We start from the raw sequence: 20,080 nt of genomic DNA, 5'->3' as shown, positions 1-20,080 counted from the left end.
CTCTTTTCTCAGTGCTTCACACGCAGCCAACCACATTCTACCAAAATTCTCAGGGGCAAAGAGCTCACGGCCACGGCCGCCCCGACCGGTGGGAGGCCAGGCCCGTCTCCCTCCTCCCTGGCGGGATGGAGGCCCAAGGAGATGAGTAAACGGAAGTACAGTCCCTCCCCCGTTTGAAGGAGATCGCCAGCAGCCCATGGACACCCTCCCTTGAGCCTCACGGCCCCCCAGGAAGGCGGGAGTAACGTCCCCTCGATTTCAAAGCCGGGAACCCGAGGCCCAGAGAGGCTGGGTGGCAGGTCCAGGCCACACAGCTACCAGGAACAAACCGAGCCCCGTGTGGGGTGACACACACGCGGGAACAGAGGTGCCCCCCCCAACAAACCACCCCCTCAGCCCCCTGACACAAGTCCCTGGACAGGACGTGGGAGGGAAGGCGAGTGTGTCCCTTCTGGAGTCCACGGCACTGCCCTGCCCAGCTTACAGGGTGTCCCCACACCCTCTCCTTTGGTTCTCGGTGGGTGGGGGACCGGCCGGAGTCACCCTCTGATCAAGAGTGGGTTCTGGACGTCCTGGTCTTCTCGCCAGGTTTTACTCCCATGTGGAAATGATCAGTCCCCAAAATGAATCGCCCATTTCCTGTTCCCGGTCTGTCACCTGCCACTCAAGCGTGAGGTCTGGCACACCCGACCTTGACAGTCCTGTGCACGGCAAGCAGGCCTAGGAAGTGTCTGGTGCTTAACAGGCCCCCGACGCGGGAATTTTTTTTTTTTTTTTTTGGCAACGGATACCCATTTCACGGAGAAGCAAACTGAGGTCCAAACAGCGAACCACAGGATGCCAAGTGGCACCCCATCTTTTCCTCCACTGAACCCTTCCCTCTGGTCTGACACATGTTCCATCCAAATGGGGGTCCCGATAACCTCAGCCTCAAAGTCTCTATCAAGCCCAGAAACGTGCAGATTCGGTCCGGCCTCGGTCCATGACCTCTCTGAGTCCAGGGTGATCTCGTCGCTGAGAATATGGCAAAGCCCACTCAACTTGCTCACGGGCCGGTGACGATTCCCCACGTGCAGCCCCCCGCTGTTTGAGGAGGCCGAAATGAGCCTCATGACTCGACAACAGCTACGGGAGAAATGACCACTTGCCAGCGACTTGCAGAAGTGCCTTAATACGTCACGTGGACATACCGCGTGTAAAGCCGGGGGTCCGAGCGGCAGGGGCCGGTGGCACACTGCATGTGGCCCAGGTTGCGCACTGACCCTTCACGAGGCAGCCCGGACCGACAGCAGCTCCGAGCCCACTGGTCATTCCTGGGTAAGAAGCAGGAAGGAAATCCTGCCTCTGATCACAGCCGGATGGCCACTGGCCACCCCACATCCAGGGACGGGAGACTGACTCGGGGAGGCAGAAGCGGGCCCCACTCTGCACCCCAGGACCCACAGGTCCCCGCGACATGACCCCAAGTCGCACCCGAGGTTGGCTCACCCCAAGATTTCTCAAAACAAACGGAGCAAAACCGGTGCGGCCGTCTGAGCTTCGCCAAATCAGGTGCAACCCCAACCTCGCAACGAACCTCGAACTTGGGGGTCACTGCCCAGTTGAAGTCAGATCTGGAGTCCCGCGAAGGTCCTCCCCCCCACCCCGCATCCAGGCCGCGAGGCAGACGCCGGTACCTCCAGGGAGGGGATGCCCTTGCCCGCGGGCTGCGGGTACTCGCGCAGAAGCCGCTCCTCGTCCAGGAACTTCCCGTCGCGCCCGTTGCTGGCAGGCTGGAACAGCCCGTAGTTCAGGACGTCCTTCAGGCTCTGGTTCAAGGAGCACAGAATCCGCTGCTTTGCGACCCACACGGTCGCGTCCGGGTCAAACCGAAGGCACTTCTGCAGAGGAGGACAAAGACGCCTGATCAGTGGCACATCCCACCCGGCACGTGGCCAGAGATGTCAGACGGGTTTCCACAGAAGTTCTCTGAGCAGCGGACCCCCGCCCCCACGCTTCAGGACGAGAAATCAGACCCCCTTGCCGCCCGGATGGAGACACGGTGTCAACACTGAAGGAGAAAAGCAAGGACTGAGCCACTGGCTTCTGCGGCCTTGACTCAGACCCTTGGCACCGGCCGTGGTTTTCTGGTCAACCACGCCGGCCGCCTCGGGCGGCTCCCCCCCGCGTGGGGCTTCTCAAACCCCCAGCGCTTGTGGACACCGTGTCGACCCCCCGGCCACCCAGCAGAGCGTCTGAGGCAGCACGTGCACTGGTCACGAGCGTGAAGGTGACGGGGAACACGCTTTGAGAGCCGCAGCTCAAGCAGAGCACAGCACGATTTGCCTCGTACTTCGGCCGCACGTCATCTCCGACACGGATGGAGGCCTCGGCTCGTAACCTCTCTGGTGGGAAAGTCCACGGCAAGCGGCCGTGCCACTCCACCGGACTGTGGACAGACCAGCCCCGCCACTCCCAAACCAGAAAGGAAGGACATGATGAAACACAGTTGGACTTAAAAAAGTCCCATCGGTCGCCAGGAGTGGCAAAAATCAGTCACACCTTGCAAAAGTATAACAGTGCCACTAAGTACCCAAAGGTTATGCTCCCGGGCCCCCTTCTGGGAGATTCACCAACGAACCAGGAAAAGCAAACGCAGCATCACATCTGCTTCTAACCACGACGTCTCGTTTTTTTAAAGACTTTGTTTTTCCACTTTTTTAATGTTTTTTTTTTTTTTTTTTTGAGAGAGCACACGCAGTGGAGGGGCAGAGGGAGGGAGAGAGAGGGAGGGAGGGAGGGAGGGAGGGAGGGAGAGAAAGAGAGAGAGAGAGAGAGAGAGAGAGAGAGAGAGAGAGAATCCCAAGCAGGCTCCGCGCTGTCTGTGCAGAGCCCGAGGTGGGGCCCGATCCCACGAACCACGAGATCGTGACCTGAGCTGATATTAAGAGTTGGATGCTTCACCAACTGAGCCACCCAGGCACCCCGTGACTTCTCATTTTTGTTGAATTAAAATGATGTTCTATTGAACGGCCATCAGCCGGGGCTTGAGATGGCCTTGTCACTGTAAAAAAAAACCTTCAAAAAGGACAGGAGGCTGGGACGGGTTCTCTACTGGGCGTTGGGCATGCCCAAGGACACGGAGGCCCTCCCCGCATCGTCCCGTGCCTCGGCCTCCGGGAAGCACCTCCCCGCCAGGTAAGAAGAACCTGCCCCACTCAACAATGAGGAACCTTCAGCAGGCAGCCCAGGGTCCCGCTGCCAGGAAACCTGACCCTTACACATGATTCACCCGTCCGTCCCTCCCCACTGTCAATGGCTGAATTCAAGGGTGACCTCGGAGCTCCCTTGGGGCTACCGGGCTGGGTGGGGGCGGGCTGTTCACTTCGGTGACGCTTCATGACTGCAGCCGCAGCCCCGGCCGGCCTTGGCTGGGTGACGGGAGCATCTGGAGACACAACAAACTAGATCTGCCCGACGTGACCGAGCGGGGCCGCAGATAACACACACGCCAAGTCCTGTTTCGGGAGTCGCCATTGGCCTCTGGTTCCAACCACACAGACACCCAAGTTCCCTTGGATGCCAGCACCCCAGGCTGACCTGGGGCCCCTGCACTGTGGCCAGCAGGTGAGCACCCAGTGGAATACGGGCTGGCACCTGCTCCCAGGGGACCCGTGGGCCTTTGCAGGTGATCACAGAGCGCCCACTGCCACTCTGGGCAGAGCCGGGGCTGCGGAGTCTATGCCCTGGGTGGGCCAGTTCTGCACAACAAAGAACCGTCCTGCTCTAAGAAACACCAAGAAGACCCAATTCAGAACCTTCTAGAAGGAGCAGGAGCTTGGCGGTCAGGAAGGCCTGGGCTTACAGCCCAACTGGTCACACTACCTTTGTGATCCTGGGCGAACCCACCGGCCCAGAAGTCCCTGTTCCCAGGGTGAAAATCGGAACCCACCTAACTCGAGGGGCTCGTAAGGGTCAGACAGAATGTAAATAATACAGGTCGTTAGGGGTTGAACGTGTCCCGCAAAGCATGCTGACGTCCTGACCCCCTTTACCTGTGCGTGTCATTTATTTGGAAATAGGGTCTTAGCAGATGTAATCGAGTTAAGATGAGGTCGTAACAGAGTAGGGCGGGCCGCAATCCACTGTGTCCCTCTGAACAGGGAAATTTAGGCACGAACGTGCACGCGCCACGCAAAGACGGAGGCGGAGACGGAGGCGGTGCATTCCAAGCCAAGGAGCGCCAGGCATCGCCACCAGCAGCCGGGGCAGAGGCCTGGCCCGGACTCTCCCTCCGAGCCTCGGGAGGAGCCAGCCCTCCCCGCCGCCCCCGGATCCCAGCCTCCAGCCCCCAGGACCCGGAGACGATACACGTCTGTGGTTTAAACCCCGCAGGGCAGGGGTGGGGGCACAGACCGGGACTCGAGCACTCAAGGCTGTAGATTAACCTCGGCGGACCTGGAAGGTACAGGCCAGGGAGGAGTCAAGGAGCATCTCCGGGGTTTCCGGAATGGGAGGTGGTCCCACCACTGAGATTTGGGAGGGTGTGTGGGCGGCGGTCAGTTCGGGCTGGGCTGGGCTGTTGGATCGCGTTGTCGGCAACAGAGAGTTGACCCTCGAGTTACCCGTTGGCGTGCTGGTGTCTAACTCGCCGTGTGCGCAATGGACGGTGTGCTTGGGCTCGTGGCCAGTGTGCGCCTTTGTATTCAAGCCCTGTCAGAGCAACCATCCCGCCACTGCTGGGCTGAGGAGCTGGTTCCAAGTCTTACTTCAGAAGGGGATTCCCACTGGGCGATCATCTGCGTCGGAACGGCTCTGTGGCCCTTCGAGGGCTTTCTTTTGTGCGTGCGGCCCAAGGCCCGGCCGTCAGGTGGAAGGAGAACACGCTTCCTCGCAGCCGTGTTTCACCGTCTCCCCCAGCACCAGCGTCCCAGCACTTTGTCGCTCTATTTTGCAAAGCTATTGGGACCTCAGAGGCTAGACGTTCTCCCTTTGAAAGAAAGGATTTAGAATCTCCTACGTGTTGTCCTTTGCCCTAGAACTTGAGAATCTGAGACTCAGCTTCGTTTTCTGGGAAATGGGAAAAATAATGATGGTGATGGTTTTTATATCAACAGTAACCATCGTATTTGTTACACGTAAGCGTGTCGTACAGATCGTTTTCATTACGTAGGAGTATGTGATTACACGTAATTATATCTACGACAATAATCATGATGATTCTGCTCACTCGTGGTTGTGGTGAAGGGAAGTGTGGTTACACAGTTCCTACGTGTTAGGACTCAATCAATGTCGACCACTACGGTCTCAACGTCACCATCAACATGACCACCACCACCATCATTGTCATCTCCTGGCTCTGAGCTCCTTAAGGCGCAAGACCCGCATCTCAGTCACCTCGTGTCCTCCCACCCATGCCCTTCCCAGGGCTGGTACGCGATCCTTTATGCAGAAGACGGAAGCCGGAGGAATAAAGGCGTTCCCTTAAGCCACCCTTGAATGGCAGTAGCTGGGCCCTAGGATTCCTGACACCCAGGCTATCTTGGCAATCCCCCCTGTGCTATATGAGTCCTCTGGCAAATCGCTCACCCTGAGAATACCTGTAACAGATTATGAAGCATACCCATCTCCCAGGGCTATAGGGTGATGGGAAGCAGGTACCAATCTTTCTCAACACCTCATCAGGCATCACATGGTAAGAGTGGGGTGAGGAAAGGTCACTTCAGGTAGAAACCGTCTTCGTGCTCCGTCTGCCAGACTCATCACTCCCCCCCAGATTTGTCCCCTGCTGACCCTGTGCTGAGCCCTTGACCTGAAATTCCCATCCCCGACCCTCCCGTGGCTTTTTGTTCCCGGGCACTGTCCATGGTGTGCGTGCCCTCCCAGACAGCTTGCTTATTCCTCCCTTGGGGCATCCACGGGGGGCTCATTTGAGCACTTATGTTCAGCTTCTCCATCCGGTCTGAGAGTGGAGTCTCTCACCGCCTCCAATATGGCCTAGGGCCGGTTTTCTCACTGTGGTTTTCGTGGCTCCCAGCTGTCATTCATTGACTGGACGACCCACGCCAGGACTGCCCTCGCAGCAGGGCTGTGTCTGATGGGCTGCTGGGGAAGGACGGGAGTTGAGGAGGGGTAAGTGAGGAAAGGCAGCGGGACGTGTCTGGTGTCTTCTGAGCTGGCCGCACGGTGGGCCTTCCTGGAGCCGCGTGTGAGCACGTAGGTAGCACCTACCACGCATGGAAGGAGAGGGGTTACCTGGCACGCCAGGCCGTGTATGTGCCCTGTGCACCTGCACCTCCAGCTGACCGTCCCTTCCCTGCCTCGCCTGCCAGCTGAAATCATACTCACTCTCCCAACAGGGCCCAGGACTCACCCTCTGTAGCGTCCCTCTAAGTTGAGGTGACCACCGAATGTCCCGAACAGAACCCAGGGAGCTGATCTGACTGCCCACGGACCACAGTCCAAGCTACTCGGCTGACCGCTGCTCCCTCTTGTCCAGCCTGTGGTCACAGCCTCTCCATCCTGCATGTACTTTGCCTCACGACATTTCAATAACCGTCACTCTTTGATCTCCTGGTGCAACACCCCAAATGCCGAGATGTCCAGAGCCACCTGGAAACCTCCCAGAGTGTCTGGGCTGGGCTGCATGGCTTAAGATACCAAAAAACTGCAAGAGGATGTAATGACATCCCCAAGACCCAAATCACAGCGGCTTCTCCCTCAGGCCTGATGAGCAGAGCATTCGTGGTAGCTTGGGAAGGGAGGTGGGGCTGACAGGGCAGAGAACCGCGAAATCTAACAGGGAGAGCAGGACTCGGTGACCGACATCAGCCTCAGTTCAGGGGTCCGTCCCAGAAGCTCCTAGGGTTTCCTGGGGCCAGCATCAGGTCTCCTGAGCCCCAAGAGGCCTTGACTCAGTGGAGAGAGGCACATTCGAACACAGGGAAACCATCCACATCTTCTTCTGAGATGTCCCCCCTCAATCCTGTGCACGGGCCCCCCCCCACCCCGCTGATTAGTGTTCCTCCCTACTCCAGACTATGAGCTGCTCCGTGAGAACAAGGCCGTGTGTCTATTTCTTGGCACATCCACACCTGAAGCTCCGTAAATACTGATGGAAGCGAACCGCACTGAACACAAGCCTCCAGAAACGGAATGCTCCTGGGTGACATAGCCCAACACAGAGTAGGGTCTGGTCTTGACCACAGTGAGGATGGATGCCGGGAGCTGCTGTGACCACGGGCTCGCTCTGCACCCAGGACACCGGGAACACATTATCTCGTTAAGATACGGCAAAGATCCAGAGAGGGCAGACCTGCACCCGTGTTTGCAGAATTGTGAGCAGTACAGCTGTGGTCGGCTGGGTGGTTGACGGTATGAAACTCCACCCTTCCACTGGTAAAGCTCACGGCCAAACTCAAGTCTAAAATGAAGAGAGTGAGAGCCGCCTACTCTCCTGCTTGGTCAGCATGAGTCGTAGCCGTTCTGCAAGATGTGAGGCTCACAACCGAGAATACCAGGACACAAGGGGAAGAACACGGACTTGGACACAGACAGAGGCATACACCCAGTCTGTCTGCCACGTATGCTGGGTGTATAGGTTCCTAGGGCTGTCGTGACAAAACGCCACAGATGGGGGCTTAAATCACACACATTCACTGTCCCCCAGTCCTGGAGGCTGGGGTCCAAGGCCCAGGCGTGGGCAAGGCCAGGTCCTCCCGAGGCCTCTCTCCTTGCGTGTGGACGGCTCCTACCCCTGTGTCCTCAGGGGGTCGTCCCGCTGTGTGCATCTGTGTCCTGATCTCCTTTTTAAAACACGGTTCCTACTGGATTAGGTCCCACTCCTGTGACCTCATTTTACATGAATCATCTCTTTAAAGACCCCACCTCCAGATATACTCACATTCAAAGATGCCAGGAGTTAGAACTTCTGCAGAGGGATGGGGCGGGGGGGGGGGGGCGGACAACTCAGCACATAACACTGTGACCATGGCCAAGTCTCTGCCTCACACTGAGGACCACAGGCCTGGGTGGGCCACGTCTGGGGTGTCGACTAACTCACACAATCCGTGAAGGATCAAAACCCTTGTGCTCTGGCGTCATGTGCCCACCAACGCCCAAGTGGACATCTCTTGTTTTGACTTGCAATAACACGGCAAGAGAATTTCATGGAAAAGAGTACACCGTTCTCCGCATCTGATCTGGGTCCCGTACAAGGGGGATGATGGCAGTCATCGTTGTGTGAGGTCTTACAAAGGTCGGGAAGGGGGTAGACAAAGCTTGAAAGAACGGCAAATATCACACTGCATAAAATAAACACTGAGAGAGTGGCCGGTCTGGAGGTCAAGTAAAGAACCATCGACACGGCAAGGTCGGAGGGCACAGATACCTTCGGTCCACTACACGCAGCACGTCTGTTCGTTCACGTTCTCCAGAAGACACTTCAATCCACTGCACTCTTGACTTCCACCCGGAAGAGTTAAAAAAACAACGAGGATGCCAAAGCACTCGGGGGTCGTGAAGCCAAGGGGACACTCCCTGGATCACCCTGTGGGGACCCAGAGCTGGACACACAGACCCGAGGGAGGATAAATAGCCCAGCTCTTGGAGCACCTGCAGACAGCATCCAGCAAGAACTCAGGATATTCTGGAAGAAATGCAGGCTTCTGAGCACATCACGCGTTGCAAAGAAGTGCATTTCACAATTTAAGACTTCCTCCGGGCCACACTTTGGGTCATTATCAGTCCCTTTAAGATGCAGTTTAAAAGAGCCCTAATAGGGGAGCCTGGGTGGCTCAGTCAGTCAAGCATCTAGCTTTCAGCTCAGGTCATGATCTTGTAGTTCGTGGGTTCGAGCCCCGCGTGGGGCTCTGTGCTGACAGCTCGGAGCCCGGAGCCTGCTTCGGATTCCGTGTCTCCTTCTCCCTCTGCCCCTCCCCACCCTCTCAAAAATAAACATTAAAGAAAAGTTAAAAATAAATAAATAAATAAGAGAGCCATAACACACAGAACTTGCCAGGGGCCATTTCAAGGGACACTCAGGCATGTTCGCGCCTTTAATAACAGCTGTTCACGTGCCATCCGCAGATTTGCCCACCTCCGAAATACAGCCAACGCCAAGGCAACCCAAACCGGGACCGGGCAGTTTCCAAAGGAAACACTGCTCCCCGCTGTGCACAAAGACCTCTCGGGCTGGAACCTGTGGCGACAAACAGGCAACCGCCCTCACGGCTAAGGCATGAAGATTAAAACGAGGGATTCCGAGGGAAAAGGAAATGCTGGGTGACCTTGACTGAGGACAGCCTCGTGCGTGGATGCTGAAGGAAGGCCAGGAGTCATGAGGGTGCTTCTGGATGTCTGAACGCTAATAAAGGATAAAGTGGCCGTGGATTCGTTTTTCGAATCGGAATAAGTCCTTTCAAACGGTAAAAGCCTAACTACCACCTGGTGCTCGGTCGAAGCGACGGGCGAACCGCGGGCTGGGGCTGATTTTTAAGGGGCGAACTGGTGGTCCTCCGCCATTGTCAAGGTGACGGTAAACGGAGAGGCGCCGCTCAGAATCTGGGGGTGGCCCACGTCTCCAGGGAAGGGAGTTAATTCTCCTCTCCTGATGGCCATCGTCAGGCGGCCCCCGGAAGTGGAGTGGGGGACAGGACGTTTGGGGTTGGGACCACATGGTTGCAACTGCTGACACGTCTTCTCACGGGCTCCGGAGGTCGGGACTAGTGCTCCTGAGTCCAGAGGGGAACAGGGAAAACTCAGAACGGCTCCCAGAGCCACACAGCTGTAAGAGGTGCAGCTGTAACTCACGGGCCCAGAGGCAGAGCCGGACCCACCGGGTCCGGGCAGCACACGGAGCCATGGGCCGGGAGGGCTGCCCCGGCAGGGGTGTGACGTGGACGGGAGACGGGCAGGGGCCGGGGAGGTGGCGGTGGATGCCACACGGACACTGTGGGGAACGAGCCCCCGTCCATCCAGGGAGGAGGTGTGGGAAGAGAAAGGTCAAAAATGGGCGGGCAGGACTCAGACCCAGCAGGACGAGTCACAGAGATCCGACCACAGAAGGTGCTGGAAAAGCGCCTCGCTCTTGGATCTGACGCAGGAAATTAAATATTGACGGTTCGGCCCTGGCACGGCCGCCTTCTGGGTAACTCTTATCAGCCTGGGACACCGGGGGAGGAGGAGACGTCCTAATCTTCACCAGCGTGGCCTTTGGAACCACAGCGTTCCCAACACAATGTGGGATTTGCCAAGGGTTTTTTTTTTTTGCAGAATGTGTAACCATTCCAGACCAAAGTCACTTCCCCAAACAGTACTTTCTCAGAGAGAAAAGCTTAAGCAGGAGGGCGCAGCAGCTCAGACATTTGTCACACGGGCTACGGAGACCCCGGCAAGCCAGGCTGACCTCTCACGTATAAAACATTACCCTACTACCTAACAGGAGCCGTAGCATGCAGTCCTTACAACACAAAACCGATGCTGGTTAAAGAGGGTTGTCTTGTTTTTGTTTGTCTTTTTAATGATGGAAATGGAAGTAAAGCCCCTCTCAGCCTTCAGCAAGCTGCCCTGCCATGATCAAGGCCTCCTCTTGGAGCCCACTTACAACCCACCAGTTCCCTGATTAAAACTGTAAACTGTAAACCACTCCATTTAAGGACAGGGAGGTCGGTGATCATCACCGCCATCACAGAGAAAATGGAGGCAGAGGGAAGTCGGCGGCCGGGCAAGGGCGGGGGGCTCTCTTTGGCCTTAGCAACCAATGAATGAAACCACCAAGAAAACCAGAGTCCACGCCTTCCACGTCCCCCAAAAGTGATCCAAATGGGGACTACAAAGGACACAGGAGGGTCTCTCAAAGAAGAGATCAAAGATCCAGACCATCTGTTTCTGTAATGAAAAAGGGAGGGAGAGACAGACTGAGAGATGGAGAGATGGGTGGGTGGGTAAAGGGAGGGAGGGAGGGATGGGTAGTTGGACGGGGGGGTGGATGGATGGGGGAGGGAGGGATAGAGGGAGGGTGAGATGGAAGGATAAATGGATAACTGATGATGGATAATATAAAAGCCAAATCTTAAAAACATACCTGCCAGGTGGAAAAAATAAGTTACGAATGACATGCCCAGTATGATGCCGGGTACATATGTTCTTTTTTACACGACGCAACACTATACAGCGATCACTGATACATACAGGCAGCGAGCAAGAGGGATTCACACTGAATTTAAGACAGTGCTTCTGCCGAGGAGAGGGGGCTGGGCGTGAGGACTAAGGGTGACTTTGACCTTATCGGGCCAAACGTTTTAATCCTAGGATTAAAAAGTGACAAAATGCTCACCACTGTCAATGATTTATAATAGATAGATACAATGGTATTTATGATATCATTCTTTGTATTGTCCTGTATTTTCAGTTTTCTGTATATTAAAAAAAACAAACAGCATCATACAAAGACCTAAGGCATCTCTCTGCCTCTTGGGGGTCTCCTTGGCGGAGATGGGAGTCAGCCCTGGGCCACACTGCATAGTGTCAAAATTCTTGAAGGAAGAACATTATCACCATCGTCTCCATCGGCCCCCTGAATCCTCCTGACTTTTCTTTCAGGGCAGAAAATGTGCTCAAGCCAGGGTCAGGTACAACTGATTTTCTAATGAACTCTACCATCCCAAACAAATTTCCTTTCGGTCAGCAAACGAGCGGGCAGGAAAGAATACATTCCAAGACAGGAAGATCCGGAATCAAAATGGCGGCCTGAAAGACCGACATAGTTTTGGATGCAAGAGTTCTTCACCTCCGTGTTGCCTGGGCTACTCGATGACACGTGAGGCCATTTAATGGTGGCTTTCAAGGCACCAATGTTGTAAGCACTGGTCTCAGGGGCAGACTTGAGGGATGCTGGGCTTGCCTCCCACAGGAGAAGCAGACAGCTAAGGAAACCACGGGTCTGTCTCCCAGTCCACACAGTGGGGGATTCCACTGAGAGGGAATGTGCAGAAGAGGCAAATCCAGAGGATGGAAAGCAGATGAGTGGTTGCCAGGGGCTGCGCGGCACGGGGAGGGGGGCTGACTGCTGAGGGGCAGAGGGTTTCCTTCCGGGGTGATGAGAATGTTCCAAGATTAACTGCGGCAACAGGTACATTCATCTGGGAATTTCCTAAAATCCGTTGAACCGTATGCTTCTCATGGGCAAACTGTATAGAAGGTGAATTCCAGCTCAATTTTTACAAGATATTGTTTCTCCCCTGTACTGAGAGACTATCGAAACACAGGCATCACATTTTATTTTTATTTTTATGTTTTTTTTGAATTTTTTTTTAACGTTTATTTATTTTTGAGACAGAGAGAGACAGCATGAACGGGGGGAGGGGCAGAGAGAGAGGGAGACACAGAATCGGAAGCAGGCTCCAGGCTCTGAGCCATCAGCCCAGAGCCGGACGCGGGGCTCGAACTCACGGACCGTGAGATCGTGACCTGAGCCAAAGTCGGATGCTTAACCGGCTGAGCCACCCAGGCGCCCCAAAGGCATCACATTTTAAAACTTGTTGACATACGTCACAATTAAGGACCATTCGGAAGGCCAGACCACACTCTCCTGCAAGAGTCATACCTCCTCCGATCCCACCGACTTTGTCATCAGGAACCTGTCCGCGGGTCTCCGCCTTCATCAACGCCCCCCTGGCTTCTTGCAGGAGCCTCCTACCCGCTTCTGCTTCCTTCCTTCCTCGTGGACCCCACGACCCAGAGAAGCCAAGATCCCCCTTCTCAAATATTAACGAGGTCATGCGCTCTGCACCAAGCCTTCCACAGCAGCTCTGCTCAGATGTCCCCTCCTCACTGGTCAGAGACGAGGGTTCAGATGACGTCATTCACTCTCTCAGTGACAGTGTTCATTCAGCCGCACCAGTCGCTGGGGCACAAGGACGCACAAGACAGACCGGGAGCCCCGGTGGAGAGAGACGCTGGCCAAGGAGTCACGCGAGCGTGTACCTGTGGAATCACAGCTGTGCTGGGGGCGCAGGGGAAGCAAGGGCCACAGGGCCACCTCATGGAGGATCGGTGGGGGCCGGGGAGGCGCACCGGGTAAGCATTTGATCCTCATCCTTGAAGCCCTAAGAGCTCCTGGGGGAGACCGACAGGACGCGGTGGAACTGTGTTTACACTAAGAGCGTCTCCTGCTGGGTGGGCTCTCCTGGGCCGGGGGGAAAGGCGGGGATACAGACGGCAGGGTGACGGAGGTGGACAGGATAGCCGGGGTCCAAGGGACCCAGAGGGCTCAGGACAGGACCCGGCATTGGACTGGTAAGGCGTCCGGCGGGGATGTACCCCTGCGTGCTGGCTCGGACGACAGAATCAGAAGTTCACGGCCAAAACGTGGACAGCAAGGTGTGGCCCGTCCATCGACGGAATGCTCCTTGCCAGTAGAAAGGAGACAAGGTGGATGAGCCTCAAATCTCTTCCACTGCGTGAAAGAAACCAGACACGGAATCCGCATCCTGCATGACCCCATGAACACCGAATGCCCACAACAGGGCGACCACAAAGACACGAGGCAGGGTAGTGGACGCAGGGGCTGGACGTGGGCGAGGATGAGCTGCGGGCAGGCGGTGAATGGGAAGATCCCCGACGCAGAGGGCGGTGACGGCTGCACGACTCAGCAAATTCCCTGAACGTCCCTGTGTGGGTAAGCGTCCGACTTCAGCTCAGGTCCCGATATCGCAGTCCGTGAGTTCGAGCCCCACGTCAGGCTCTGGGCTGATGGCTCAGAGCCTGGAGCCCGTTTCAGATTCTGTGTCTCCCTCTCTCTCTGCCCCTCCCCCGTTCATGCTCTGTCTCTCTCTGTCCCAAAAATAAACGTTAAAAAAAAATTAAAAAAAAAATAAATTGTACCTTAATAAAGTTGTTTTTTCAAAGCTAACCACTAGCTGAGAGGGGGAACGGCAGTGGGACCAGGCGTGGGGGGTTGGAGAGAGAGGAAGGGAGGGTCCCGGCACCCCTTCCAGGCAGTGTGACCTTTCAGCTGAGCAGGTGTCGGGGGGTGCACTCCGGCCCCCGGGACAGAGGTCAGAGCTGGAGGTGCGGCCGTGGCTGTGGCCATCCGTCGCTCAGACGTGGTAACTGAGGCCCTGAGTGTGGGAAGGGCACGGAGTGAGCCCTGGGACTCCCGAGCTTCGTGTGAGAGTTAAGTAGAAGGTGGGAATAGGTTAGGGGAGGGGAAGGATTCCCAGCAAAGGAATCTGGTTTGGATGGGAGACAAGTCTTGACAGAGCTGATCCACTCAGGGCCAGAGTGCTGCGGAGAGCCAGGCAGGGGGATCCCCAACCCCCGGGCACACTTACGTAATAAATGGAAGCATCTACGAAGCAGAAAAGGAGAGACGCGCTTTCCCGCAGCTTCTGCCAGGAGGCGGCCAGTCCCTGCGCCTCCGTGGACCCGTTCAGACGGGCGGCGGTGACGGACACGTGGGCTGGCAGCCTCCACGGAGTGACTCGGGGCCAAACCCCGAGGTGGCGCTGGGCGCACCCGAGGAAAGCGCGACACGGCCCGGCCCCGAGCTCCTCCTCGTGACGGGCCACTCGGTGCGCGGCAGAAACCGGACCGCCGTGCGCTCGGGGCCAGCTCTGCTCCCGCTTCCAAACCCACCTTCCCCGAAACTATAAATCACAGAAGGACTGGAGTTTGTGCTGTTTGGGGCACATGCCGCTGGCTTAAAAGGGCGGGTTTGCTGACGGGTGTAGCCTTGGGGCCCACAGTGAGCCCCCCATGCGTGTGCAGCGGCCTGGAGCAAAGGGACCCTGGTCACCGCACCCCAGGCCCACCCGGACTGTGCGCCTCGCTCCAGGGGGCCTGGGGAGGGGCTCCTGAAGGCAGGTGAGCCCTGCCGGGGGCTCCCGCTCAGAGGCGGGGAACGTCATCCCACTGTGGGGGGGAGACCTAGGACCACAGTCACTCTGGGAGAAGAGACAGGTCCAGACGCCCCTGGGGCGGAAGAGGGACAGCCTCACAGCTCCTGGAGACACCACCTCCTCTCGGGTGGGCAGGCACAGGGGTGACAAACCGGCCACGGCAACTCGCACGGCTCCGCCGGGCAGGATTCCAGGGTCCGGCTCACGTCCCCTGCGCAGGACCCGGCCTGGCACGGTCTGCACGAGGGAACAATGGCTGCTTTGTTGCGGGAGCTCACACCCGTGGGAGTTGTGCGCTCAGCCTCCAGGGGCTTTGTTTGCCGAGAACAAAGTGAAGACAGGTGATCTTTAGAAGGTTCCGGAAACAATCATACTCTTGGGAGTAGAGACCGAACCCTGGCGGACCTTTGTAACTGCGGGCCTGGAGAGTAGGTGTCTCTCCATCAGTAATTCTTGACGGGTTCCCGAAGCCGCTGGCAGAGCGGTCAGAATCCCGGGGTGGGGGGGAGGGGTGGCGGGGGGCAGAAGTCCCCCACGCCACCCGCCAGGAAGAGGTCATGGCAGGCAGAGGCAGGACTCGGGCTTCCAGGCAGGCTCCCACTACCCTGTGTCCGCCTGACCCGGCGTTGTGTCGACCTCTTCAATGTCCCACACCCTTGCTCACTATCCGTGGAGCGTCTCAACAGCCATGATGGCACAATGGACTCCCTCTCCGTTGCCACCAGTGACGGCCTCCCGGGTGTTGACACTGCCAGCTTTGACCAAGGAGACGGATCAAGGTAACAGAGGTTTAAAGGGCATTTGCTGTCGCCTGGTCCCGGCTACATGGCCAGCCTGCACAGCCCCGGCTCGAGACCTTTGGTGCTGTGCCCCAAAACACGGGCGGACGGTGGGGGATGTGACCCCGAGCATCTCAGACGCACCCGGCCCCGTGCCGCGCCTTCTGCAAGGCCGTCCGCTGGCCACAGCAAACACCAGCTTCTGGCAGGTTTGGAGGCTGCAGGCCATTGTGTCCCAGGCCACCTGCTACTCACCTGTCGACTGCGACCAGGAGGGCATCACGGGGCCTTGGGGCACGGGTGATGTCCCGTCACTTCGTCCCATGCTGGTTACACACTGTGCTCACTTTGTGTGTGTAGTAAGTACATCAACAACACTGCCCACGTCAGGTTGTTACGCAAACTAACTGAAGTAACACATATCATGCGAACTGTTGGGGCTTCATCAAGATAAAAAAGCTTCTGCACAGCGAAGGAAACACTCAACAAAACTAAAAGGCAACCGACGGAATGGGAGAAGATATTGGCCAATGACATATCTTTTTTTTAAGGTCTATTTTTGAGAGACAGAGAGAGATAGAGCACAAGCGGGGGAGGGGCAGAGCGAGAGGGAGACACAGAATCCGAATCAGGCTCCAGGCTCCGAGCTGTCCGCACAGAGCCCGATGTGGGGCTTGAACCCACAGACCTTGAGATCATGACCTGAGCCGAAGTCAGATGCTTAACCGACTGAGCCACCCAGGTGCCCCTGCAAACAACATCTCAGATAAAGGGTCAGTATCCAAAATCAATAAAGAATCTATCAAACTCAACACCCCCAAAACAATCCAGTGAAGAAATGGTTAGAAGACATGAGTAGACACTTCTCCAAAGAAGACCTCCAGATGGCCGACCGACACACGAAAACATGCTCCACGTCACTCATCATCTGGGAAACGCAAATCAAAACCACAGTGAGATACCACCTGCCACCTGTCAGAATGGCTCACATGAGCAACTCAGGCAACGACAGATGTTGGCGAGGATGTGGAGAGCGAAGATGTCTTTTGCACTGCTGGTGGGAATGCAAACTGGTGCAGCCACGCTGGAAAACAGCAGGGAGGCTCCTCCAAAAATTAGAAATAGAACTACCCTACGACCCAGCAATCGCACTACTAGGCATTTATCCACGGGAAACCCGTGTGCTGTTTCGAAGGGGCACATGCACCCCGGTGTTTACAGCAGCACTATCGACAACAGCCAAAGGATGGAAAGAGCCCCAGTGTCCACAGACTGATGAATGAATAAAGATGTGGTTTATACACACAGTAGAATATTACTTGGCTATAAAAAAGAGGGAAAGGCCGCCATTTGCCACCACGTGGACGGAACGAGAGTTTCTTACGCTAAGCGAAATAACCGACCCAAGAAAGACAAGTACCATAGGATTTCACTCATACGCGGAATTGAAGAAACAAAACAGAGGAACAGGAGGGCAGGGAGCGAGAGAAGAAAAGGAAACAAACCGCAAGAGACTCTTCATGACAGAGAACAAACTGAGGGTTGGTGGAGGGAGGTGGGGGGGGGGGGGGCTAGATGGGGGAGGGGCGTTAAGGAGGGCACGTGCGCTGAGCACTGGGTGTTGCACATAAGGGGCGAGTCACTGAATTCTGCTCCTGAGACCAACATTGGGCTGTATGTCAACTAACTAAAATTTCAATAATAACGAAGAAAGAACAGGACAAAATTGTGCACACAAATTTAATGAGCAGCATCGTGACAGGAAAACAAAAAGACCTTAATACACTGGCCCACGGTGCTGTTACGGGACCCGGGGTTTCCCCCCGAGGGAATGCATCTGCAGGACATTGGGCATCAGGATGGGAGGGAGCTGAGGACGGTTCACCCACACGCAACACGCAACCAGAACACCAGAAAGACAGCAAGTTTCTGCCCAAGTGGACATGCCAGGCAGAGCAGCCCGGAGACAGCAAAGACCTGCCACAGAGGAGACAAGGAAAGTAGGCGGGAAGGCACGCGGGAATCAGACATGCATTCATCCAGAGTGAGCGCGCCCCAATTAAAAGAAGGAAGACCTACAAGAGGGAAAGAAGAAGCCAGAAAACCTCGTAAAAACACCAAGAGCTGAAAAGAATAGTTTTCCAGATGGGCCCACCCAGGGCTGCGAAATCAAACGGAAGTCCGAAATCACACAACCACATTCAGTCAGGGATCGCAGAACAGAGTGGGTCCAAGTGGAAACACCATAAAGGAGGACCCAAGAGAATCGCAGAGGACAAGCAGGCACCAGCGATGAAGGCCGTCAGAGAGAAGGCAGACGGAGACACCCAGGTGACGGCAGTTGCCGTCCAAGAAACACAGAGCCCAATCGGCAACGCGGAAACACAGACGGCATGTAGGAAAACCTCCCAAAAACGAGGGGCAAACAGAATCTGCAGGTGGGAAGCTTTTCCGGGAGAAACAGAACGGCCGGCACCAAACGCTTCCCGTACGGGAACCGAGGCCACTTCGTTAGGGAGCCGGTTAAAGAAGGAAAAACTCAGGTCACCGACGGGACGCAGCCGAGCGACGTCCCCGAAGCCGTGGGGTGAGGTGGGAAGGAGTCCTGCCTCCGACGGCGCACGGAGAAATCGACACGAAAACCACGGGGACACACGCACAGTCGATTCTCCTCATTCGCGGATTCCACATTTGGGAGTCTGCCCGCTCGCTAACGTTCGTCTGTGTCCCCCAGTCAGCATCCGTGGCTCTTCTGTGACCACTTACGGAGCGGCCAAGCGTTTGTGGCGTCCGATCTGCACGCTCCGGGCAACGTAGAGCGAGCCGGCGACAGGCTTTTTGGTTCATTCAGCTCATCCTGCGTCCTGCACACCAGAGTCCTTCTGGGCTCTACTCAGGGCCCGTTTTGGGGCTCCTGCTGGTGATCTTGCAGTTCCCCACGGTCGGAGGCACAGTGCAGAGATGGCGCCGCGCGGTCTAAGCACAGGACGGCCAGGTGCACCGTGTGCTTCTCCCCTGTGGCACGAGCTCCGTCCAGGCGTGAGCGGTGGCACTGTCGGTGTTCAGGGTTCATGAGTCAAGGGCGTGTATTCAACAAAACGTCTTTACACACGAATACACGTGAGCAAGGCTACGTACGGACCTGTGGACGCAAACGTGGGGACCACAGGCCTGCAGGAAGCCAGCGCCCCCTACAGCAGCACCTCGGGACTCGCTGCTTCGAGGCGACGTTAGAGCCCAGGACTGCCGCAGACCGACAGCACGGCCACCGAGGAAGCAGTGCCACAGGAACGCTTCCTGAAAGGCACCACTGGACGGTTACGTCCCTCCAGTTAAGAGGAGAATAAAATAAACAGAACTACAAACAGAAACAGCTGGCTGGTGCTCCCCCTGGAAGCCAGACCAGACCAGGAGGCTCCTGAGCTCTGAAGCGGGACGGCAGGATGGATGGTGACAGTGAGCAGACAGGTCTGCACCCACGAGACTCGGGAGGCGGGGGAGCAGAGGGGGGTGCGTGTGCGTGTGTGCATGCGCCCGTATGTGTGCCTGCGTGTGCATGTGTGTGTATGAGTGCACGTGTGGGTGTGGGTGTGAGCACGTGTACATGAGTGTGCATGTGTGTGCCTGTGTGTGTGTGCCTTACATGTGTGGCTGTGCGCACGTGTGTGCGTGTGCATGCATGTGTGCCTGTACATGTGTGCCTTGTGTGTGCATAAGTGTGCACGGCTGCATGAGTGGGCGTGTGTGCGTGTGGGTGTGTGCACATGTGCATATGTGTGAACATGTACCTGTGCGTGTGCACATACGTGCATGTGCCTGTACGTGTGTGCGTGCATGTGCATGAGTGTATGTGTGCCTGTACATGTGTACTTGTGTGTGTGTGAGTGTGCACACGTGTGCACGGCTGCATGAGTGGGCATGTGTGGGTGTGTACACATGTGCATACGTGTGAACATGTACCTGTGTGTGCATGTGTGTGCACGTGTACATGAGTGTGCATGTGTGTGCCTGTACATGTGTGTGCGTGTGCTTGTGCGTGAGCATATGTGTGCCTGTACATGTGTACTTGTGTGTGCATGTGCACATGTGTGCACGGCTGCATGAGTGGGCGTGTGTGCATGTGGGTGTGTGCACATGTGCATACGTGTGAACATGTACCTGTGCGTGTGTGCGTGTGTGCGCGCGTGTGTGCACGTGTACATGAGTGTGCATGTGTGTGCCTGTACGTGTGTGTGTGTGTGTGTGCATGAGTGTATTTGTGCCTGTACATGTGTACTTGTGTGTGCATGAGTGGGCGTGTGTGCGTGTGGGTGTGTGCACATGTGTATATGTGTGAACATGTACCTGTGCATGTGTGTGTGTACACGTGTGCATGTGTGTGCCTGTACGTGTGTGTGTGCATGAGTGTATGTGTGCCTGTAC

The 20,080-nt window shown here is 56.4% G+C and overlaps 1 protein-coding gene across 1 annotated transcript in view; it reads right to left on the bottom strand.

Moving 5' to 3' along the window:
• Window positions 1-20,080, bottom strand: part of SHANK2 (SH3 and multiple ankyrin repeat domains 2) — a 340,509-nt gene that overhangs the window by 249,510 nt on the left and 70,919 nt on the right. The window contains exon 4 of the mRNA XM_049641610.1: window positions 1,677-1,880. Within this exon, the coding sequence (XP_049497567.1) occupies window positions 1,677-1,880 (204 nt within the window). The remainder of the gene's footprint in view (window positions 1-1,676; window positions 1,881-20,080) is intronic.

The sequence above is a fragment of the Panthera uncia genome, chromosome D1 (genome assembly GCF_023721935.1).
Source record: "Panthera uncia isolate 11264 chromosome D1, Puncia_PCG_1.0, whole genome shotgun sequence".
Taxonomy (NCBI): Eukaryota; Metazoa; Chordata; class Mammalia; order Carnivora; family Felidae; genus Panthera; species Panthera uncia.
The sequence above is the reverse complement of the archived record's forward strand: the minus strand, read 5'-3'. Positions and strand labels throughout refer to the sequence as shown.